Source organism: Anser cygnoides, chromosome 2, assembly GCF_040182565.1.
Source record: "Anser cygnoides isolate HZ-2024a breed goose chromosome 2, Taihu_goose_T2T_genome, whole genome shotgun sequence".
In the NCBI taxonomy this organism is placed as follows: domain Eukaryota; kingdom Metazoa; phylum Chordata; class Aves; order Anseriformes; family Anatidae; genus Anser; species Anser cygnoides.
The window spans coordinates 42,757,109-42,782,522 of NC_089874.1; the positions used below are offsets into that span (position 1 = coordinate 42,757,109).

Below are 25,414 nucleotides of genomic sequence, written 5' to 3' on the forward strand. Positions count from 1 at the left end.
ATCTTCCATTGGAGATTTTGGTCTTCTGTTCTCACTGCTTTTCCTGACCAGGTGGGACCTGCAACTGATTTGCATTTATCAGGACACAGGGAAGAAAATGAGCATGGTTTTCTGCACACACTGGCCAGGACAGGCCATGCTGCAGCTGTGTGGGAGAAAAATATTTATCTGTACAGCCTTCCCCATTCATGTTAGGGTCCCCAAGTCCCAGAAACATAGAGGAGGACTTTATGCATTTTAAGCCTCATCTTCTCTCCTAGTGAGCTTTTCCAACAACAGTGCAAGACTTAAATCACCCCATAACCTACCATAATCTTTCCTCCTTCCAACTGAAAAATGAACAGTGGGTGCCAAGGCTGTGTTTTCTGATTGTCACTTCTATGATGGTGGATGTGTACATCAATACCTTTCAGCACCAGGAGAGGTTATGAAAACATCAGAGCTGGCGGGAGCCAGACTTTTCACACCAAGTTGTGGGACAATTAAAAAAAATTCTCTTCCAAACAGACTAAGAACAAAACTTCAAGATCTACTTTTTCAGATCTAAATTCAGATTCTAGATTCAAGATCTACTTTTTTCTCCCACCCCCCTCTTCATAAAAATTTTTTGTCTTAAATTAAGAAAAAAACAAACAGATAATACAAAAGCTACAAATCAAATCACATTTTGAAAAGGTCAAAGTTTTTCAGCTTTACAAGAATGTTTTTTTCTTTTTTTCCTGAATGAAATTGTGCTTTTATAAGAGCCATTTTTAAAGAAGTGCTTTCCCATGGAAATGTTATTTTCGAAAATGCTGGAGCTAACAACACATAGCTGCTCCCTGCCTGAAGTAGGTGGACTTTTTACCAAGTTGCGCTACAGAAGAAGTGGAAGTTTTACTCATTAACAAGCTTTGGCACCCAAAAATTAAATGCAAATCACAGGAGAAAAAGAATCCATTATCTTTCTTATGGCCTGAAATACTTTTTTTAACTAACAGGTTTTGCTGTTGTGCTCTTGGGAATGATCTCTTCTTGCTGTTTGTTTTAGGCTATAGTTTTGGATAATATCAGGATAATGTACCATGCAAGTCAAGGAAATAATCTTCATCTTCTGTCTGGAATATGACAAGTGTTTCTAATTATAATTAATAACCCGTACATTTAATTCTCAAATTAGCCTTGATATATATATAACTTTACTGGAAACTGGTTGAAAATGGTTTCATATCAATGACATTAAGTTTTTATGCATTCCTTTTGACCATCAGATCATCAGAATTGCCATTAGGCTCTCATTCCTCTGGTCAGAATATTTTCACAAGATTTCTCCCTATATGCATGATTAAATCTTACCAAACTTCTTGTTATCTTGGATTTATTTTTTTCATTGACACTGGAATATTAGCAAGGCTTTAAAGTCTAGCCAAAATGTTTCTATTGTTTTAATTATTTCACAGTACTTCCTATTGTATGCCACTAACTGCATGCATTGCAGTTTCAAGTATACATCTGGCCCAGAATCTTGAAGTACCTTAATTTGCAAACGTCTGAACTTCCTCAGCTAATTTAGACTTGCATCGTTGCATGCCAGCTCTCTGGTTTAAGAGCAAGCAAATTCTCTGCCTTGTCACCTGCTCCTCCCTGGGGCCACGCAGCGCAGCTGTGGTGCAGCTGTGTCTGCAGGTAGTGCGAGTTAAACAGAGCTCAGCAGTGCCTCACCTTCCTCCTTGGGGTGGCTGAGCAGAAGGCTCATCCTTGAGCAGAAGTACTTTTTCTAAGTGACTTTATCAGACTTAACCAATGCCTGCCTTGTTTATGGGAAAATACAGTCACTGACTGACACTACAGAAGTTCACCTACGGAAGTGCTGTTAAGATTGAATTACTGGGTAGAGTGGCATCCCCAGCTACTTCTCATTTCCTTTGTTTTGCTATGGGTATTAGCAGCTCTTCTGTAAATATATTTTTAACCTCCAATTGCAATTATTATTATTTCAGTTACATTTATAAGTCTTTCTCCTGACCAGTTGTAGGGTTGTTACAGGGAACCTTCCTGGTCAAGAAGCTTAATGTGTTTCTAGTTGTATTTTTGCATAGTGATTATTTGCTCCTCTACCACCAAACTGTGCAACACGAAGTAGCAGCAATGCTGTTGGGCTGGAGTCTTCTGGCTGTGGATGGGTTTGTTGGCTTGCACCAGAATTTAATTTATATACTGAGATGCTCCTCTATGTGCTATGATAGATTCTGCTAATGAAGGGCTTGGGTGAGGTGCTTTCTACTCCATGGCTTGAGGCAAATGCTGCCTGAGAAGGGAAAGCAGGAGAAAATGAAGAAAAGCTTGCTGCAACTAATGTTTTGCTATGAGCATGTTTGCAGTATTAAAGCAAATTCATTTTTATAGCCTTGTTAGTTTTAACTTTATCGCCTCCAATTCAATTCATAAACTTAGAATGTCTTATGTAAATGCAAAACTAAAAATGCCAGCAGTGAAGAATTGGCAAAATAGAGAGTTATCCATATAATTTATTGAAAGAATGTAAACAAAGATGAATGAATAGACAGACTGCTCTCATGGGGACAAGGAGAAAGCAATGTCAAAAATGTACACTGCATGAAGCTATGAAAAGTTAATGCAGCATAATGCAACAAGGTCTGCAGAATATTGGGTGAAGCCAATTACTGCTTTTAGCCCAATGTGTTTAATAAATTCATTGTTCTGCCCCTGTCCTCAAGACCAATTCACTGGGGACATCACAGACAGTTTTAAAGTGGCTACAAGATGACACTTTCCTCAAACAATTTCTCCTTGCTATTATCAGCGAAAATGTTTGCATTAAGATCCATGAAACTTGGAAAAAATCTTTAAAAGAAATCACAGAAACCAACAAACATTTACTAGGGGTCATAACTAGTGGAGAGAGACCCTGATGCTGCAGGAGATGCCTCAGCCGAGCTCATGTACTTCAGTTATGCTTATTTGATCTTTAGAAGTTGTCCCCAAAAGCTATGGGATGGGGAGTTGATGGTGGTTGGGCAGTTTTTCATTAATTGATTTATTAGTATTCAATTGATATGTGATTATTTAAATTAATATCTGTCACTAACAACTTGCTTTGAGCACGTTCATTCCCCTTGACTTGTACAGAGCTGAGGCAGCCCTGCAATTATTTTCTGTACTTCCTGGGTTATTCCAAACATGAATGCTGTTCACTATGGAAACCCCTGTTGGAAGCTGAGCTGGTACAGGGACTATGGTGGGGCTTAAAAAGCGTCAGTCCATGTGGGTGTAAGTAGAGAAGGCTGAGCTTGCAAGACCACTCGCTGGCCACGGATAAGCCATTTGTGGGCTGGAAGTAGTTTAGCTGCATGAAAGGGGTGCTGTGCCATAAAATCTGCTTTTGGCTTCTGTGGGGATTCTGTGGAGTGATCCTGCTCTTTCTAGCTTTCTGTGGTGGCCATGGGATATGGAGAGCAGGAAGATCTAGAAAACTAGGATTTCAATGCAAGTCTTTCAACCACAAGCTTTTCATTAAATGCATTTTATGCAGTCGTTAGCCATCTCATGTATTCTGGCGGTAACTTTCATGACTGCTTTGATAAGGAGGCATACTGATATTTTGGCAGAAAGGAATAATTATTCTTTTCCCAGGAAAATCATTAGAAATTAGAAGAGATGGATTCTGTCCCATAAGCTAGGGGAAAAAATATAGCCAGTCTGCAGGTTTTAATTTCAGCTTACGGGCTTTTTCCAATGGACTGATAGAAAGACAACATCCTATCCCATTGCGGTTCACTTTCTGTATAATGTTGGTGTAGGGTCTACCCATGCAGCTTTCTCCTGCATTGATTTAGAAATTAATTTGCAAATAGTCTCCATAGGACTCAAATGCATACTTTAGGCGGTGTGGTTTTAAAGCAGTTTGCTGGAATGACTTGGACACTTCATGGTCTGTAATGCTGGGGTCATCTACAGTGAAGCACAGGAGATCACCAATATTCACGACAGGACAGCAGTCCCGTCATCGGATGGTATAGCAATAAAATGGCTTTTATTATGGCTATATAGCACTTTATCTAAATCCTGGTTACAGATTTTATGATTGTTCCCTCAAGCATGTGCATGAGGGCACTTTGACATTTAATATGAAACACCCCCATGATTCCTCAGAGTATGTAACGCTTTTCACAGACATGGGCGAGTAAACACCTCTATGATAGGGCTGTTGAGTAAAATGGGCAGCGAATCCTGCTCCTAACTCACTTTTGTGACTGAGTTAACTTTGGTAGGGAGCTTGAGGACAAAATTCCCACCAGCCTCAGCATAAAGGTAGATAACTGGTTATCTACCAGTTCTACCAGTATCTACCAGTAGATCCTTCCTCTAAGAGGAAGCCCACCTGGAGTGGGTCTTCACTAGTAGTTCTACAGACAGAGACAGGATGTGTTGTAGCCAGTTAGAGGAAAACATCAATCTGTGTTCTAATGTTTTCAGCTTTTGCATTGCATATAGCTCAGAATTTAGACTTAAGTCACCATAAAGCTAGAACTTCTTTAAGGTCGAACCTCACCCTTTAAAAAAGTAGAACTTAACTTTGATATCTAGGTGAGCTATACAGCACAAGAGCCTTTGCCATAACGTAACTTTTACTAAAAACAGAAGAAAAGCGATCACAACCTCTTAGCCAATTTTGTTAAAGGGTATTTTGAAAGCAATAATACAGTTTTTAAAAATAAATGGGGAGGGGGAAGGAACCTAACTCTGAAATGCAGCAGAGGAAGTAATTTTGATGTGTGAGTGGAATACTGCTAAGGATATACAGTACACATCCTAGTTGATGTAGAAATTACCTACGAGAAAAGTTTTGGGAGATAGAGAAAGAAAAATGGCCAGGAAGGGCATACTACTAAATGATCGTGCATGTGTACAATGTTATTTCCTGCTTCTCTGGAAAAGAATACTGAAGCCACTGGCCTTAATATGCTTATGCAGTTTTAATGTTTTAATAGCCACAGACTCAGTGGTTGGATTTTCACAAGATAACGTGCTCTGTATTATCTCCAGCAGTTGCTTTGCATGGAGATTAAGAGCATCTATTTAGTGTATTTGCCACGGTGGTGCAAAATGGAAGTTTTGATTCTTTTACCTCGTCTGGACAGAGAAATAATTTGTTCAGCAGCCTGAATGAGAGGTGCTTGTACTGTCACAGTGCAGAGGATGGACACGTGAGGAGGTTGTGTTCTGTGTAGCATGTTGTTCTGATCACATAGAAAAGATAATGTGGTAAGTAGTGGATGACTGATTTAGCTATAAGAAGAACAATAAATAAATAAAAAGAAGATGCTGTATAGTTTATTGCAATTTTCTCAAACAAGAAAAGATATTGAATTTCTTTCAAGATGGATCTCAAGAGCCTTCCTTAATGCACAACCAAGGCCAAGCTCTTGAAAGCCCCATGTATTGTATAATATGGCTAACAAAGGAAAAACTGTGCAACAGAGCAGGGGAGCGGCTCTTATTGACTGAATGTGGACAGACTGTGATTGATAGCGTTGCTTTTTTTCCCTTTGTGCACTGTGCACAATAATTACTGTAGGCAGAACCTCATGTTTTAATATATTGTACAATAGCCTCTCTTTTGATTGAAATTCATGTTCATTTGATCTTGACAGCAATGCAAAGTTAGTTTTTCCTGTAACATTTTTAATAATTAAACAAGCTATTTAAAGCTTGGCATTTTCATTATATTTGCACCAGTGCTATCCATTATTCTGATGATCCAGTGATTCTTTATTAAAACAAAAAATATTACATTCAAATATTAAATGTCAGGCATAATTCATAAATGTAATGAAAGTCATATCTGGCTTGGAGATGCAGTCCTCGCATGCATCTCAGAGTGGCCAGGGCTTGCAGCATCCTTTTATGCTGGGCCACCTGCGTGGCAATGGGTACAATCCTAAGCCTGGTGTCTATAAAGCCTCGTGTGCTCCTCCTGGTGAAGATTCTCTATCACTTTTGGAAAATATTTCTGTGGTTGGAAACTAATCACCAGCGCTGCATAACAGTGTTGCTCAAAGCTGAAATATCTCAATTGAGATAAAATCTGGGCCTCGTATCCTGGAGGAGTAAAAATGAAAATTGAAAAACCTACTTAATCACACTGTGTGATTTAGCTGAGACTTGGATATACTTTGTGTAAAATGCCATCATGCCAAGGGTTATATGAGGTAAGAGTATCAGAGTTTAAGTTTAGAGCTTAAACTTAGATTAATTTTACTTCGTATCCTTACTGTTGGGAAACTCCTAAAAAAAAATTTTTTTTATAGCAAAGGTAAAGAGTCAGAATATTCATTTCTTTACTGTTGAGCAAGCAGTAGTGGTAAAATAGGCTATTCTGCCCGCTCCTCTTCTGAGCCATACAGGACTTTGGCAGAAAATCCCCATTTGTCTGGGTTGCTGCTGTAGTTCAGGACACATTCACCATCCTGTGTGTTTGTGCCATGCTGCACAGTGCCTCTGACACCCTGACAGTATGTGAGTTGACGGTACGGATGCGGCGCTGCCTTTTCATTGTCCCAGGGTGTTCATCTGGCTTCAAGGGTTTTGTCCAGCTGGTTCTCTTTAGCTGCACAATCCCGGTCTGGCATATTTGTGAGGACTTGTCATCATTATCCCCTTTCTGCGGCTGGCATGCTCACTGCAGCTCCAGCTGAATCTCCTGTGCTCTCAGGTTGCTCTCCTGGAGATGCAACGTGGTCGAGGAAAGCAGGTGTCCATCCTGCATTTTCCCCTCGTTTGCGTTTCACAAACGGTGCTTCTGCCTGAGTTGTGCTGGTCAAAGTGTGCCAAACCTTGATTTGGCCATGAAGAAGGCTGTGACAGACAGAAGCTTACCTGAGAAGGGAGGAAGGGGGAACCTGGTGGGAAGGCGAAATGTGCTCTGCTGGCATCAGAGATGTCTGTGCTCCCGGGTTTCCTTGCCAAGAGGAAGGAAGGGCTGGAATTCATGTGGTCTCAGCAATCCCAAAAGACTAGAATTGAAGTGGTGGCATCAGCTGGTATTATTTACAGACAGCAGTAGCTCTCTGGCCGCTTCCTCTGCTCCCACAAAATGTTCCATCATTACTGTTTTCCAAAATGAAATGGCAGCTGCCTAAAATTCTGGAGTGTAACTTAAAATAGAAATTATGGAGGAATAGGTACCTTAGGCTAACTGTATATGTAGATCATTTAAGTGATTTTTGAGAACTTGGAGGCTTTGTTCAGCAGCAACTCATACACCACCTTCCCAGCCTGCTGTTCTGCAGATGGACAGGTATACCTGGAGAAAAGCTTGCGGAGAACAGTATCTTAATGCTTCGTCTGAGACGCAGCGATTCCCTGGGTCCAGTCTGTTTTTTCCACTTAACTGTTTCCCCAAAGAGCCGCCTACAGTGACAGCCATCCCTTTAGTTCCAGTGTGCCAGTTTGGATGTGATGTTTGGATGCCTGTGTATCGGACCATGTGCACCTCTTTGGAAGTCCATGTGGACTTCTTCGGAGTCACAGGAAAGCAGAAATTATGGAGCATTTCCAAAGGGGTTCTCAAAAGGGGAAAAGGTTCTCTTTAGTACATGGTCCCTTTGTTGCCTTTCTTTAATCGTGTTATTTCATTTAAAAGGACCCCCAAAGTTTTGTTATGTCTTTGTTTAATAATAGTAAAGCCATTGAGACAGCATTCTGGGATATTATTTCAGTATCAATGTTGTTGAAGCGCATTTTTCAATTTAGTCTGACTTTGAAGCCATGGGAGTAACTTTGCATTTGAATCCAATCAAGAAACTCTTGATGTAATAAATGAAGCACCAGGGAAAAATCAAGGGTAACAATTGTATTTTCCCCTTTTGACTTTGGATTTTTAATGGGAAGAATAATTTCTGAACATTTTGAGAAATATTAAGTCTTTCCAGGCAAGCGTGCTTTTGCCTATTTGTTTTTTATGTGTTCTTGCCACATAACAGTGGGAGATTTTTAACATACAGCTGAGACTGAAATATAAGCTCCCCTAATGAGTAAGATATATTGTCAGTGTCAAGTCAAATACAATAAAAATGAGTGAATAATATGTGTACAAAAATGTACCATATGCCATTTCATGATGATTTTTATTATCATGCTTAGTCTTAAAACTGATGCCACAGGCAGGCAAGCACTTTGTACCTTGTGAAGGTTTTTTTTGAAATCTGTTTTTAGCTTATTCTAGCCTGCTTTGAGGTGAATAACGTATATGTTTGTACATGTCTATAACATTATGTACATACATAAGTGCATGTTATAACATTCATATTAGAGTATAATTTGCTTGGTGTCAATGTCTCTTTTTTAGCTCCCAACCTATGTTTTCAGGTTGAAATGCAGCATGGAGCCCAGACACCTCTCCATGTGGCTATACAAGGCTCAAGGCTTGCTCACTGCAGGTGCTTCATGTCCTTGGGCTAGGGACATAGAGGCAGTGAATGCAACACCTGGGTCCTCACATCTTTTTACTGGCAAGACTCTTGTTGTCTTTGAAAAGTGCATCATGTATCTTAAAAAAATATCAAAATTAAAAAAAAAAAAAAAAAAAAGAAAAATCCAATTTTGGCATAGTTCTGTAATTTTATTTAACTTCCTGCTGAACTTTTTTCAGTTTAATCATATGCAGCTTTTAGCCTCACTTTTTCTTCAGCTAAAATATGCTGGTGTTTGCTGGTTGAGCAAGGCTGTGGTTCGTTTTCCGTTATTCCCACCCCACCTACTTCTTCCCTTCCCTCTTGTACCCTTCTCACCTATGCTTGTTCTCCTCAGGGCTTCCTTTTCTCCAGTTTTTCTTTACAGCATGCTTACACGCTGCTTTGGCTCTTTTAGACATATACAAACTTAACTGAGGGGGCCTTAATGAGGGCCAAGTGCAAGATACGTTAAAAAGCTTCAGTTTTATGGAGGACATCTTGGTCTTTGGAAAGGAGCTCTGTTAAGACATTGTAAACATGATACCATGAAATTCTAGTCGCTTTATCACTACTTGTTCAATTTAGACAGTTTTGAATTCAGTACCTTAAGATACAATGACAAAAATCAGTTCAAGTGATTTTTACCAATGTTAAGTACAAAATATTGAAGAACTTAATTTTATTTCCTATATTTACAACTACTATGTGAGGATCAGAAGTGTTAAAAAAAAAAAAATCTTAAGTTCAAACTGAATAGGGAAAAAAGTATAATTGGATATAATTATACATTGCTTTTTTTCATCATGTTAGTTTTTAGTTCACTGAATTTACTCCCAACCTTTATTTCTGAAGTGCTATTAAGTGATGCTATCACTTTTTTTTTTTGCCGAGGTCTGTGTCATGTACACATACAAACTTAAATCCATCTTCACTCTGTGAGTAGCAGTTTTTCAAAATCCAGAAAATCAGTCTCGAGTTGAAACAATGATTAGAGCATAGCAGTTCTTATTTCTTGTCCCAGGGTCAAATCGTAATAATTGTGTTTTGTTCTTGATTTCTTCAAGGTTGTATTAGCAGCCACAAGTTTCTCCTTGAAGTAAAGGGTGTTTCTATTTTTATGAGGCAGGATCCAAATGAAACTCCCTTTTCTACTTCAGCTGTCCAGGTGAGACACTAATTGTGGCATTCAGTATACATAATAAAAAAAAAAAAAAAAAGTTGGGAGATACCGGAATATTCTTAAATAGAAACTAGAATAAAGGAGTAAAACATCATATGATGTGCATCTTCTTTCTACATGTAAATAAATAATGGGTCCGTTTGCCAGGCTGTGAAGTTTCATTGTGCCACAGTTATTGACTTTTCCTGGCTGGGGGGTGTGAAATAAAAAGGATTTAGCTATAGGAAATAATGATGGAAACATGTGTGAATTATGTATGGAGTTCTGCACTGGCCTGGGTTAGTGTAGCTGTTGCCTCTTTTCTTGTAGAAATGATGATTCATGTAGGGGCTGCAAGGTGAAAAATGAAGTAAAGTTAAGTATATTAGTGGAATATTTGTAGCAAGGTTGACATGGGAGGAAGAGTGCAAGAATGAAACAACAAAATAATTCTGTAAATATATATGATGATCTGCTGCTCTTATACTATTGCTAGGGATTCTGCTTGAATTGCTTGCTATTGCTTGAGAATAACAGCTATAACTTAGGGCCTGATTCTCTGAGTGTTATTTTTCTGTTATAATCCCACTGACTGCACTGGCACTAAGCTTTTCTTTCCAGTCTTTCCAAGACATGGTGCTTAATGCCTTAATTCTGAAATGTTAAAATGATTATAAGTACTATTTGGAAGGTGTTAATGTGCCTATGTGTGTTTGTGTGTGTACGTGAAAAGAGGAATAGAGCTATTGTAAACTCCAGGCAAGCAAGTATTTGGTATTTGCTCTGTTAGCTACCACCAATGCTCTTTGCATTCATCATGAAAATCTTTTGCTGTACATCTAAAGTTGCATAAAAATATTTCTATATGCAAACGCTAAGTGGCCCACTATCTGCTTGCTTTCTAACGTTCTTATTTAATCTTTTGCTCATGTTCACATTCAAGAAAACAGCTCTAACCCTAAGAGCTGAGTCTGCATGAAACCACCTAGAAACTGTAAAGCACCAACTTTTCTGTTCTTTCTTACCATATGGATTTCAAACCTTTAGGTTCAGGATTTTTAGATGGTTCTTTGCAACCTTGAGGACTGAAAACACTAAATCCATTCCCACAGTGTTTATGTCAAATACTATGAAACCTGATGGAGTATTTTTTTTTAATTAAAATAAGAAAAATGCCCCATAGAGTCATAAATTTACAATATTAGAAAAGAACCACTTCAAACACAGGATGCCCTTTCTGTAGAAGAGTTAGTATCTGAACTGTTTCATCCCAGCCTGAGATGAACTGTTTCATCCCAGGCTGAGAACATCTAGGGGTTTGGGGTTGTCAACTGCTGCACTGTAGTTTTGTTTCAGTATTTAATGCAGCGTCTGCTTGATCTCTTTCTTAATGAAATTTTGGAAAATAAGACTGCTTCTGCAGAAAATCTTGATCTCTTTATTTCTGGAAAATAACGTCTCTCAAGAGGAGAAAAGGTCAGGAAGATTATGTAGAAATAAAATTAATCATCTCTAGTGCTAGGATTTTGAGGGGGTTTGGTCATCCAGTTGGTTGACACCTCTCAAGAAGGTGAAGATTTGTGAATCTTAAGCAAACAAAAATGAATTTTGTTAGCCTTACAAAAACCAACTGTCTAGCCAGGAGAGGCTGAAAATGTCTGCTTGAAAGAATAACATAGCACCGATGGGATTTTTTTAATGATAAAGGATGTGTTAAAAATGCAACCTGGTGTTGCACTATGTTACAAACTATGTCAGCAACAATGAAAATTTCAGTGTGCTTTCTGTGATAGAGGATAAACTCTCCTTTATATTGCATATGGGGTTCGTGCATACCTCTGACCTTTTAAGTCCTGCTGATCAAGTCTCATGCATCAGGGTATACAGAAATTACTGTATGGCTTGCTAGGGAGAGGAAATTCTTTTCTCATTATACACAGTACAAAAGGCTTGTCTCCCCCTGAAGCATAAAGGTACTGCTGGAGGCAGGGTACTGAACTAGATGTACAAGTGGACTTGATCTGTTTTGGCACATCCTATAATGCCAAAATGAAGATACTGAGAGGGTCATCATAGGGTTCCAGTGTCACATTAGGTCACAGCAATAAGTGGTGCCTAATTCAACAATTCTGCAACTGTTGCTGTTAGAGCAGTTCTGTGCTGGGAAAATTTGTGGAAGTCATGGGAGCTGTATCAGTAAAATGCTAGAAAAAGCCATCGGTGAATTATATCCATTGAAGAGTGTTTTATTTGCCAGGAGGAGAATGCTTACCTCTGAGTGCAGAACACCTCCCTGTGCCCACGGGAGCAGTGGAAGCCCAGGCGCTGTGATAATGTGCCTGTGGGCATCTGACCCTGCAAGGCACCAGCTGTCCTTGTAGGGTGAAGGGCACCTATCCAGTGGTCATGGGTTGTAATGTTAGGGGAAATTTAGGATCTTATTGGGGTGTGATTATAATATGACATCCATCGCATGACATGCAGAGCTTAGCATTTTTGACCTCAGTGGCCTGCGTTGCTCTTGCATAACGTCCTTCATTTGGGAGGGAGGAACAAAACCCAGAACAATAGCTCTAATCCTTCAACTTCCTTGTGCATGATCAGAGTCCAAATAAAAAGTAGCTTTTTTTCCAAAGAAAAATTCCTAGATCTGCTCCTTCACAATTTCTGCAGATGTTTGAGTGCAAGCAACACAGCGTAATGAAACAAATGAGTTGGAAGTGTCAGAGTGCCCAATTATACAACTCACTGAGTGTCTATGAGGCTGAACAATGGGAACTACTAGGCATGCTTTACTCATTTAACTTCGTTTAAACTATTCCTGGCATCCCAGTTGCATTAATGTGATAACTTCTGTGTGTCAATTAACAAACTGTAGCAATCTGAGATGTTTGTAAGGCATGCTGGGGAGGGTGGAGGGGTGGGCAGTTAGCTCTTTGGCTAATTTCCGGGTGGACATCTAAGTTTGGAGGAAAAGATTCAATTTTGTTTTGCTTCTCTCAAATCTAAAACAAGGAAAAAAATCCCTTTAAGAAAAACTAAATAGCTGTGACTGTTGCTTCTCTTGTTAGGACCAAAATTCATATAATTTCCTCACCTTCTTATTGTCAAGTTCTCTGCCATAAGGGAGATGAATAAGGGGAGGAGGATGCTGTCCTCAGGAAAGAGGTTGAAAATGAATGGGGCAAAGATGAGAGTCACCTAGAAGAAGGCTGAAAAACTCATTATATATGTAAGAGGATAGCCAGCGTAGAATCTGGATCTGGACCATCAGGGGAATTGAGAACCAGAAGACAAAAGAGCTGGTGCTGAACTGTGCTCTGAGGAATTTTTTTAGAAAGAACAAAATTGATCTTAGACTCCAAGGACAGCCAGGCAAGGCCTATCTTCACAGATCTTGTTCTCATTGACTTATATTTCTGTTTTCCTTGAACAGAGACCGGAGGTTTGAACCCATCTTGTTCAAATACATGTATCTTTTATATATGCAAAATGTCACTTGACTGTAAATCATTTGTCTGCACTTTCTCCACTGCCTAAGTGGTAGAATATAAAATGGCCTGAGACGCACATTATGCAGAATTCTCTATGATTGTTAATAATAGCTGCCCATCCACTCTCCTACAATTTTAGGGCTTAAAAATAGCGCTCAGCTGTTCTGGAACAACAGGCCATTGGGAAGGGGTGAGGGCAGAATCTTTCATAACCTTCGAGTGGAAACAGTAGCCACTGATCTGTTGGCACAGGAATTACCCAAGCCTATTATTATTCTATTTAAAGTAAATTGTTATTACCATATGTATAGACCTCAGTTTGGCGGTGCAGAATCGGAATTGCTATTTCCTGACAGCATGCGCTTGTTGTAGCTGCGTTGTGTGTGTGTCATGCAAGGAAGTTTCTTAAGGATACCAAAGATGCTCATGAAAGGATGGCTACATACGATGCATAACTACAAGGGCTCTCGCAGTGTGTGTGACCTCCAAAATTCCTATCAGTTGTCAAACAATGCAGTATCTTCCTTGTTTCTGTGTAGCTGAGAGTAGTAGATGACAATCACAGAATATCCTGAGTTGGAAGGGACACGCAAGGATCATCAAGTCCAACACAGGGAACTGCATGTTGGAAGTATGCTTTTAGTAACTGCAGGGCCAGGCTCAGAACCCTTGCTCTTGTTTAGTGATATTTATCCATATATGAAGCACGAGCAAGTGAAAGAGTAAAGACTAGAGCTCTCTCTATACAGCTCAGCATTTGACTTTCCTAGCTTCAGGAGACCATTAAATGCCTTTTTTTCACTAAAAACAAAACACAAAAAAGCTTCATAAGTGCATGATTTCAGTTAACTCAAGGATGAAAACCTCAAACCAGCTCTGTGATAAAGCAACAGCAATTGTCTTCATGTAGACTAACAGTATGAGTTGGCAATTTCTGTCAGATCACTGAATGCTTATTTTTTTTGGTCAAACAAACTTCCCGAGGACAGTTGGCATGAGTAACTGCTAGTTGTAATGAGTAGGGCTTACAAAATTGGATCTTCAGTCACCTGATAAACTCAGACAGTTTTTATATAAACAGCACTCAAATTTTCTAGAGGTGTTTCTGGAAATTGTTTAAAATAAATAAATAAATGAATGGTATCTCAAAGGTGAAAGCATGCAGTGCCTGCAATCTGCTTTTGAATAACGTTGCAGGAATATTGCTTTGTGCAGGAGTGTCACAGCTTTCATGCAGAATTTGTATGTCACAGTAGATCATGGATGCCAAAGAGTAATTGCCTGATTCTGCAACTTGTCCTTATACTGGCATGGGGTGTGTTCGCTCCACTGCGTTCTCAAATCAAATATATTTTAAGTGTGAGTAAATGGCTCTTTATGCTCACATACTGTATGAAGTGCTTAATCATTCATGGCTGAAAATTAGCTGAGTGTGATTATTCACCAAGGTACATTAGCAGCAGCTAGTGGTTTACTGCACTCCCACAAGAGAATAAAATACCGGTCCGAAATGTATGTAAAGGTTTTATAGTCTTCGGGGTAAATACCTAGTAGAAAATGGACAATATTGCTTCTTGCACACTTACTAATAGCGAAAAGCCTTGTTTTCAAAGCTACTGTGCTAACCTGAAGGATAAAATTGTTTCTTGGGCAGTGTGTCAGAGACCATCTCCTGCCCAAGGTGACCTTCCTCCCACCAGGTTGTGAGCAGGGCAAACACTGCATACCTACTCCTTGGGGACAAAAAGCGATGGAGCTTGTCATGTTGTCTCCTCTTTATTTCTCACCAGAACAGAAGCTAGTTATTGTTGCAAACCATACTCAGATCTGACTGTGAGTTCTGCTGCATTCTCCTCTGCTGCCTTGGTCCAAGTACCAGAGCTCAGAGGTGACACTGTGAAGACACCAAATGCTGGTCTACTGAGAATTCAAATGTTTTCAAAGGCAGAGCTGGTCTGCCAGAAACTCAAAAGATGTTAATATTCCAATCATACTTACATTTTGTAGTTACAATGAAAGATCAAAGAGAAGAAGGCTGTAAAGGTGACGTCACTCCACCTGCCCCAAGACAATGTAGAAACTACTGATAGATTCCAGGCAAACGTCTATATAGCTCCTCTTAAAAGGCTTAAATAATGGAGATCTCTGCAGACTGACTATTCCAGGGCTTAACTATCCTTACTGCTAGAAAGCGCTTCCTGAAGTCTAACCTCAATCTCTCTTGTTGCCTTTTCAGCCTATTTCTACATGTTCTAACATTAACAAACACAGAAAAGGGCTTATTTCCTTTCTTTTTCTAGCAGCCTTTATCTATATTTGAAAATTTTTATAATGTCTCCCTTCAGACTCCTTTATTTTTAGACTAAACACTGCTGCCTCTGTCCATCTTTCATCTGAAGAGAGGTTTTGAGACCTCTGGTGATAATTCTTTTCATCCTATCTCTGTCAAGATGGCCTGCATTGTTCTTGCATTGGATGCTGTGCCCAAACTTGGCTGCAGGTCTCCAGCTGCCAGAGCCTTACTGCTTAGCAAAGCACATTTACTTGAACTGTCTTACGAATATCACTCCTGTTTATATATCCCGCTTCGATACTTGCTTTCTCTCCAAAGCAAAATATTCTTGACTTGTGTTCAGTTTGTGATCCGTTATGATTCCCAAATCCTTCTCTCAAGACCCACTGCCTCTCCAGTTTCTTCCTGTCTTATGTCTTTTGTCAGTTGCACAGATGTATGTATGTACGTGCTGTTGACATATTTCATAGTGTGCCACTTCACACTTGTTGAAGTGCATCCTCATTTTCTCAGACAGTTTTCCCTCTCTCTTAAGATTGTTTTGAGATCTAAATAGCTCCTCTGAATGATCTGTTGTACTTTCCCAGCTCAATACTCTCCTCGGACTTAGTGTTTTATCCTTTACCATACCAATTTATTAATGATAATATTGAAGAGTCCCAGTATGAAAACAGATTCCTGCACTTAATCCAGATTTTCTGTTTGGCAGTGAACTGCTGTTTGTGTAATTTATCACACAGTTAGGCACTGTACTGAACAGTTTCACCTAACTTTAGTTGATTGCTGTATTTTGTGAAGCAGTATCAAAATCCTTAATAAAGTCATGGACTAGTACAGCCACCATTTTTGTGTTCTCTATAAGACTAATAATGGAATGGAATTGGTTTGTTCAATATGTTATGTGAGTCATTTGTTTGTTTATCACTTCTTTTGTCTGCTTAATTGCTGCTTGCAAATATTTTCATTTCTTGCAATATCTTTCTGGGATTTGAAGTTACATTGTTTAACCTGTACTGCTGCTGAAGGTATTTGAAAAATATGAAACAAATGTTATCAAGGCTTCCTTCATATGTTTGTCTGGAGGTATATATTTATATGCATTTGTCTACACATCTGCGTGCATCTTCTTGCTGTGGAAATGTTTGGTGACAACAGGATCTGTGCTTAACCTGTACTCAGTTTCCAGTCCCAAATTTCCATGGGCGTGTGAGCTAGCTGTGACATTTGGACTGGCTGGTTGTCCTCCATCTCTGGCCTGCTGTTGAACCTGCTTCCTTTAGGCTTCAGGAAAATATTGAGTTTTTCAGTGCTTAGAGATAATATGCTCTTTCTCCTCAGGCAAAAGAAATTCTGTTCAGCATTACTGGGATGAGAAAAGATACGTAGTTACTGCAAGCAGGTTTATGCTTAGGCTTGTGAATCTATGATACATATTCTGCCTTGGTTTTGCAGTTTATAAATGTGTGATAGTGACTGAGTGACTCAAGCTTCTAAATCTATGTCTTGTTTTTCAAGGTCCTTAATGCGTCAGGATCTAGCTATGGTAGAGACTTGCTCCTGCAGATTTATTTTGCTGGCAATATAGCTGTCACTTCCACAATGCTTTGACTTGCCAGAATTTTTTCACTGTCTTCCTCTGGTGTCATTAGTTGTACTAAACGATTACAGTCTACCTTTGGTGATGAGTTGAGTCTAGATCCAACTCCTATTAAAACTCAGCCTGCATCTCACCACCCTACGCACTGCTTCAAAATCACAAGAGCAAACCACTAGTGTGGTAGAAAACTCACATTTCCAGTTCTAATCAGGAGCAGAGCCTGTGTGAAATCAGTGGCTCCTAGTTTTGATAGATTTACTCAGAAGCTTTTTCTTTCTGTTGGATTTTTTTTTTCCCCAGATTAACTGATTAATCTTTCATGTTTTATAATGGGAGGTGGTAGCAATACCTACTTTTAAACTCTTTAAAGTTTTCCATTATAAAGGATTCTTGCAGCCTTTCCTTCAAGAAGTTTCTACCCTTCTCTTGTTTGTAGCAGGTTATTGGTATGCAGCATGAAGGATACCCTTTGGCTAGAGAAATGCCCCTTTTTATTGTTGTATTTTCTTCATTCCATAGAATGACAAATTCTGCAAGAAGAATCAAACATTAAAAATTGCCACCCAACTTGTTGCTCTGCATTCTCCAGAAAATGTGCTGGCGACCCACCGAATTCGTGATGCAGTTTAAAGCTAGGCTCTCTCACATGTGCCAAGAATGCAAAGATGGAGGAAGGACTATAAGTTCCAGAAGGGCAGTGTATTGGTTGTAGGAGGAACACAAATCAAAAATAGCATCTTGTTTTTCAATGAGCAGTAAGATACTGCTGTTCCCAGTAGAGGTTTCCAGCAGCCTGTTGCTCAACTTCCTTTTAATGTACCAGTTGAGGGCTATAGTTTATTGAGATGCTGTTGAGAGGACCTGGCTCCTCCAACCATTCTTCAAATGGGGAAAAGACTCCAAAAACACTCCAAAAGAGAAAGTACTGTGATGAAGTAGGTGATGGTCTGTATTGTCACAGAGGTGGCTGAATGCAAGCTGCATGGGGCCATTGGAAAGCCAAGCATTGGAGGTGATGGGCAGGCCACCTCTGCAGGCCAAGTAACAACTTCCTGAATGCACCAGGTGGCTGGGTGGTTGGATATTTTGAGCCTGATCCAAATTATTGAAGAAAATTATTGAAAATAATATTGAAAGTGAAATATTGAAGCAAAAACTTGCTGAGGTGATCGGCTCCGGGGCAGATGCGTTCTGCAGCGGAGCGGGGGATCGAGACAGGCAGGGCTTTTTTTTCGGCATCGAGGCTACTCGAAGCAGCTGAGGGAGCCGCCAGGAGCCGGCAGCCCTCATGAGGGAGGCTGACGAGGTGTAGGCGGAGCCAGCAGCGCCCCCTCCCCGGCTGTTCAAAGCAGCCCCTAGGGAGGGCGAGTGACCAGGAGCGTGGCGACCAGGGTGGGCAAACAGGGCGTGGTGCTTCAGAAGGGCAGGGCATGGCAGTTTGTGCGGCAGTGCGTGCGGGCAGGGCGAGCAGGGAGGGCCCCTCGCCGCTCTTTTGCAGCGGTCTTTCCCTTCAGTACTTGTAACCTGCCTGCGAGGAACCTGGTCATGGTATCAACCAGGCAGAAAACCATGGCCTCCGCATCTCTTGCAGCCTCTCCAGCCGCAGTCACCGATGTGGCTACTCAGACGGAGGGCTCGGGGAAACACGCAGCCATCCAGGTCTTGGGCTGCAGGGTGTGTCTGAGTCTTCTGTTGGTATCCAACAGCAGCAGCGAGGGGTATGCCTGTGGCAGGTGTGCCCAGATTGAAGAGCTGCTCAGCCAGGTAGCAGAGCTTTGGGAAGAGGAGAGCAGGCTCAGGAGCATCGGGGAGTCAGAGAGGGAAATTGACTGGTGGAGGTGTACTCTACCCTCTCTGAGACAGAGTCACGAGCCTGCCACAGCACAAATGTCTCCTGCTATGCAGAAGACAAGAGTTCCCTCATCCCGCCAGGCAGTAGGAGGAGACCTAGGCCAAGGGGGGGAATGGAGGCAGGTTCCTGTTCGGGGTGGTAGGCGAGCCCTGTCCCTGCCCACCTTACCTTCCCATCTACCCTTATATAACAGGTATGAGAGTCTAGTACATGACAGTCAGAACAACGAAGTAGACGAAAGCCTGTCCCAGTTGGAGAGGGTGCCTAAGGCAAGGCAACCTCTCCCCCGCATTGCTACATCAACTGTCAAAAAAGAAAGGAGGGTTATTGTTATGGGGGACTCCCTTTTGAAAGGGACAGAGGGCCCAATATGCCGACCGGACCCAACCCACAGGGAAGTCTGTTCCCTCCCTGGGGCTTGGGTGAGAGACTTTGCTAAGAAAGTCAAGCGCCTGGTATGGCCCACTGACTACTACCTGCTACTGGTCTTTCGGGCTGGTAATGACGAGGTAGCAACGAGAAGTCCGAGAGCAATCAAAAGGGACTTTAGGGTGTTTGGGCGACTACTTAAAGGATCAGGGGCACAGGTTGTGTTTGCCTCTGTCCTTCCGATAGGGGGGATCGATGCTGACAAGCAGACTCATCACATTAACACGTGGCTTCGGGACTGGTGCAACTGGCAGAATTTCGGGTTTTTCGATCACGGGAAGGTCTATGCGACACCAGGCCTGCTGGCACAAGATGTGATGCGCCTCTCAGAGAGGGGTGAGGATTTTTGCTCAGGAGTTGGCAGGGCTGATAGATAGGGCTTTAAACTGGAGTCGAAGGGGAAGGGGATAAAACCAGACACGCCGGTGATGAGCTAAGGGATGGTGTGCTAGAATCAGAGGGACTGTGTGCTAGTGAGGCCCTTCGGTCAGCTACACGAGGTGCTGTGTATAGGGAGGCGCATTTGAAGTGCTTCTACACAAACGCATGCAGTATGAGGAATAAAATGGATGAGCTAGAAGTCTTGGCACAGTCCCACAGCTACGACATCATCGGCATAAGCGAAACCTGTTGGGATGAGTCCTGCGGCTGGTGTGTTGCAATAGATGGTTACAGGCTCTTCAAGAAGGACAGGCAGGGTAGGCGAGGTGGCGGGGTGACAATGTATGTGAAGCATGGGCTGGACTGTGTGGAACTTCAAGTTGGCAGTGGCAAAGTTGAGAGCCTCTGGGTAAGGATTAAGGGACGAACAAATAAAGGGGATGTTGTTGTGGGAGTCTATTACAGACCACCTGGCCAGGACGACAATGCCGATGAATTATTCTTTGCAGAACTAAGAGATGCCTCAAGATCAACTCCCCTTGTCCTAATGGGGGATTTCAACTTGCCAGATGTCAACTGGGATCACCACACGGCTGACACGAGCAAGTTCAGGAGGTTCATAAAGCACCTAGATGATAACTTCTTGGTGCAGGTGCTAAGAGAGCCAACTAGGAAAGGTGCCCTCCTAGATCTGTTGCTGGAGAACAGAGAGGGTCTTGTGGGAGACGTGGCAATTGGCAGCCGTCTCGGTCATAGTGACCATGAAGTGGTTGAGTTTAGAATTTATGGTGACAGAAGGAAAACTGTCACTAAAACTTCAGCTCTGGATATGGGGAAAGCAGACTTCAGGCTGCTCAGGGAACTAGTCAGCAAGGTCCCCTGGGAAACCGCTTTTGAAGGCATAGGCGTCCATCAGTGCTGGTCAATCTTTAAGCACTGCCTCCTAAAAGCACAAGATCAGGCGATTCCAAAATATTGGAAGTCAGGCAAGTGGGGCAGAAGGCCCGCCTGGCTGACCAGGGATCTTCTACTGGAGCTTAGGCGAAAAAAGAAAGTGTACGGCTGCTGCAAGGAGGGTCAGGCGACGAAGAAGGAATGCAGGGATGCTGTTCGTGTTTGTAGGGAGAAAATTCGGATGGCCAAAGCCCAACTAGAGTTGAAGCTGGCCATGTCTGTGGGAGACAATAAAAAAGTTTTTTGTAGATATGTGAACAGATAAAGGAGAACCAAAGAAAACATAGGTCTGCTACTAGATGGGGAAGGTCTCCTCACAGACAATGACATACGCAAAGTAGAGACGTTTAACGCCTTCTTCGCCTCTGTCTTTAACGCTGATGATGGGCTTCGGGACCCAGGGTACCCTGAGCTGGAGGACTGTGACGGTGGGAATGACAAACTTCCCAACAGACCCTGAACGTGTGCGGGATTTGCTGCTCCACCTGGATCCATACAAGTCCATGGGTCCGGATGGAATTCATCCCAGGGTGCTTAAAGAGCTGGCAGACGTCATCGCGGGACCTCTCTCAATTATTTTTCAACGATCTTGGGAATCTGGAGAGGTCCCATTGGACTGGAAGCTGGCAAATGTGCCAATTTTCAAGAAGGGTAAGAAAGAAGACCCTAGCAATTACAGGCCTGTCAGTCTCACATCAGTGCCTGGTAAAATTATGGAGAGGATGATCCTTGAAGTTATTGAAGCGCACCTGGGGGACAATGCAGTCATTGGTCCCAGCCAACATGGGTTCATGAGGGGTAGGTCCTGCCTAACAAATTTGATTTCCTTTTATGATAAGATCACCCATCTAGTCGATCAAGGGAAACCAGCTGATGTGATCTTTTTGGACTTCAGCAAAGCTTTTGACATGGTTTCCCATAGGATCCTACTGGACAAAATATCCAGCACACAGCTAAACAAAAACATCATACGATGGGTGAACAATTGGCTGATGGGCAGGGCTCAAAGGGTTGTGGTAAATGGGGCCACATCTGGCTGGCGGATGGTCGCTAGTGGGGTCCCCCAAGGCTCCATTTTAGGGCCAGTCCTGTTCAATGTTTTTATAAATGATTTGGATGTAGGACTAAAAGGTGTTTTGAGCAAATTTGCAGAAGACACCAAACTTGGAGGAGTTGTGGACTCGGATGAAGGTGGAAAGGTCTTGCAGAGAGATCTGGACAGATTGGAGAGCTGGGCGATCACCAACCACGGGAAATTTAACAAGAGCAAGTGCTGGGTCCTGCACCTGGGACAAGGCAACCCTGGCTATACGTACAGACTGGGCAGCGAGACGCTGGAGAGCAGCCCCGCAGAGAGGGATCTGGGGGTTGCGGTTGACAGCAAGTTGAATATGAGCCAGCAGTGTGCCCTGGCAGCCAGGAGGGACAACCGTACCCTGGGGTGCATCAAGCACGGCATCGCTAGTTGGCCGAGGGAAGGGATTGTCCCGCTCTACCCTGCGCTGGTGCGGCCTCACCTCGAGTACTGTGTGCAGTTCTGGGCACCACAGTACAAAAAGGATGTAAAACTGTTGGAGAGTGTCCAGAGGAGGGCGACAAAGATGGTGAAGGGCCTAGAGGGGAAGACATATGAGGAGCGGCTGAGGTCACTGGGCCTGTTCAGCCTGGAGAAGAGGAGGCTGAGGGGGGACCTCATCGCAGTCTACAACTTCCTCATGAGGGGGAGTGGAGAGGCAGGTGACCTATTCTCCATTATCACCAGTGATAGGACCCGTGGGAACGGTGTTAAGCTGAGACAGGGGAAGTTTAGGCTGGACTTCAGGAAGAGGTTCTTCACCGCGAGGATGGTTGCACACTGGAACAGGCTCCCCAGTGAAGTAGTCACTGCACCAAGCCTGTCTGAATTTAAGAACAGATTGGACTGTGCACTTAGTCACATGGTCTAAACTTTTGGGTAGACCTGTGCAGTGCCGGGAGTTGGACTTGATGATCTTTATGGGTCCCTTCCAACTCAGGATATTCTATGATTCAAATGGCTTCTTGCTGCTCCCCCCAACAGGCACTGGCTTTCTGCAAAGAGGGACACTCAGTCCCTTTTGATTCATATGGGGTCTTGTGTGCCTCCAGAAGCCAGCCTGCCCTTCCTGTACATCGTGTGCAGAGTCCAGCCTGGTGCTCCTACCCACCCAAAAGCTGCTGATACTTTTAATGAGAGCACTGACTAAAACCTGTTGCTGCATATCATGGAGGTAGAGTTCTCTGGTGATTATTATTTTATAATACCCTATGTGCAAGGCAATGTGCACTTTTAGTAAGTGTTCACATACATAAACCTCACGCAAATAAGTCTCCAAGTAGTTCAGCTAAAACTGAGCTCTGAATTCAACCAAGTTGTTCTGCTCTGAGAATCATGCTTGCAGAACTGACCTTTTAGTCATCAGGCCTATTGTCAGGTGAGGTGCAGCAAAAAGTGTTCATGTTTTCTGGGATGGGAACAAACAATGAACAGTCACTTCTGTCTCCTTCCAATCTCTCTTCAGTCCCTGATTATGAGTTTTTCTGTTGTTGGAAGGAAAGAAGAAAAAGAAATCAACGTGTTGAAATAGTCGCACTTCATGGTAGTGTGTTTTTAGAAACTTCTTGAACTGAAATTCCTACCAGCAGTTTTGAAGCCCTGTCTCACCACACAACTGGAGAGGACCATTAGGGCTTAAGGGCTGTCACCCATGCAATTTCAGGAAAAAATAAAAATGATAATGACATTCTTTTAAATGTCTTTAAAATGTCTTTACTATGGAAAACTTCAAAGCATCGGTCATTTGGAAATTTTAACAGTGGGATTATCCAGCTGAAGAAAAAAAATTCAAGTCTTAACCTGATCCATTGGTTAAATATGGATTCTCTGGTGCAAGATACTGTTCTTCATTGTTCATTTTACCCTGGTAAAGGTTAAGGAATACCACAGCAATTAACATAGGTGCACTCTGAAAACTTGCTGGTGCATCAGTGCTATTAATATCCATCTCTCTTTCTGTCTGGTTTTGAGCAGGAGACCAAAATAATTCCCCTCGCAGTGCTGAGGCAATACCTCGCGTCGTGAACTGCTGTAACTTTACACTCACTTGTTTGATTAATGAAATCAGACTTACACCACGTTATTTTCCAAAATCCGTCGGCCTCCGGTTTTGTCAAGCTCTTGACAATGCCTCTCTGTTATCGGGGGCAATGAGCGGTGTGCAGCCTAATGCAGCTGTTGACATTTTTGTCTCAACTTGTCCGGTGTTCCCATTCCTTTGAATTTGCTGGCACTTTTACGTACACGATAAATGTGGCTTTCTTTTCTTCTTGAATCAGACACAGCTATTTCCCGATGACTATAAACCTGAAGAAACATCCTAAAAGCTAGATATATATGTGTCTATTTTACATTTATTGTGGATGTAAAATACTCTGTAAAGAATATAAGCTGCTGCCAGGCATGTAGCCACGAGATGGGTGTTTTTCTCACATATGTATCCATTTCTTTTAATAATGAATAATGGGCTTTATATTTAAAAGTGACATTTCTATGAATGTGCTAGATTGTGCTATATTTCTTTCACATGAGTATATTCCCATCATGGCGAACTTCTCACAGAGCTTGCCTTGGGGGGTTTTGTTTAAAGTAATGTACTTTAATGAAAAAGAGCTGGTGAAATTTGTCAGCTTCTTCCAGCATGATTGCACTTTGGTGGTGGTTTAAAAAAATCTTTACCCGTTTTATGATCTTCACACTTGTTCTGATTTCCCTCTTCATTTTTAAAAGTAAAAAGATATATGTACACACATTACTGAAAGCCCTAAAACTGCCTTGGATCCTTTGCATGAATAGTCTCATTGAAGACAATGAGTAATAGAGGTAGACTTCATCTGTCTGCAATTTTCAAGTTCAGGCTGGAGGGTAGATTTCAAATATTACAAACAATTTGCAGATATATGCTTTGCGTGGAGTTTTTAAAGCCACTGCTATGTTTTAAAGACTTAATATCTAATGAGAAATGGATGACTTGTATATGGTGTGGCCATTAAATGGTTTTGAAAATTATCAGCCTTAGTTCAATGAAGTACAGAGCTCTTTGTAAGCACAAGGGCAAGCAAATGAAGTACAACTTTAGTAAGATTAATGGCAAGTGAGTGAGTGAGTTCTTGCAGGCTTCTTTGTTTTGTGTTTTCCCTGGTAAAAGTTAAAATCCTCTGACACTGGGTGGATGGGCATGGCAAACCATATGGCCACAGACATCTGTAACACACAGCATTTCTGGTTACTTGCTTCCTCTTCTCCATAAGATTTATTCCTGTAAGGCCAGCTCTCCTTTACCGGAGGCATTGAAGGACTAGGGCGCTGCAGTACTGAATAATGAGGAAATATTTAAAGATGGTGACTCAAGCCTGGTGTGGATGCTGCCAAGGCAGACCTAACAAGCCCATCTGGAGGTCTGGTGGCCTCTGGGGCACTGCTGCAGTGTGCTGTAGCTCTGTTGTCTGCAGCCCAGGCTGTAGGAAGTAGTGACAAGTGACAAAAGGACCATGCTGCTCCACACTGAGGCAGCCCAGGTCGCAACAGCTGCCTGTGGCATGGGGAGCTGGGAGCCAACAGCATGAAACGTACAGGTGACAAGTGCAGGGGATGGGACACTCTGTTCTGGAGAAAACAAACAAACAAACAAAAAACCTTCCTGGCTGTAGGAGGCAATACTCCAGGTTTCTGGGGTTTGGAACAGTTAGTAGCCACTGTCAGTCTGTATTCAGATCATTTTCAA

At 42.0% G+C, this 25,414-nt stretch overlaps 1 protein-coding gene across 16 annotated transcripts in view; it reads left to right on the top strand.

Annotated features, from left to right (window-relative positions):
• RBMS3 (RNA binding motif single stranded interacting protein 3) overlaps window positions 1-25,414 on the top strand; it is a 702,788-nt gene that overhangs the window by 133,143 nt on the left and 544,231 nt on the right. For 3 of the 16 annotated variants that reach the window (XM_066991141.1, XM_066991142.1, XM_066991139.1), the window contains one exon: window positions 1-25,414. This exon is cut by the window's right edge and continues 14,445 nt beyond it. The exons of 11 other annotated variants lie outside the window; for them this stretch is intronic. In XM_066991141.1, coding sequence (XP_066847242.1) covers window positions 20,996-22,561 — 1,566 coding nt within the window. In that variant the 5' untranslated portion in view covers window positions 1-20,995 and the 3' untranslated portion in view covers window positions 22,562-25,414. 2 more of the 16 variants (XM_066991143.1, XM_066991140.1) reach the window with 1 other exon arrangement.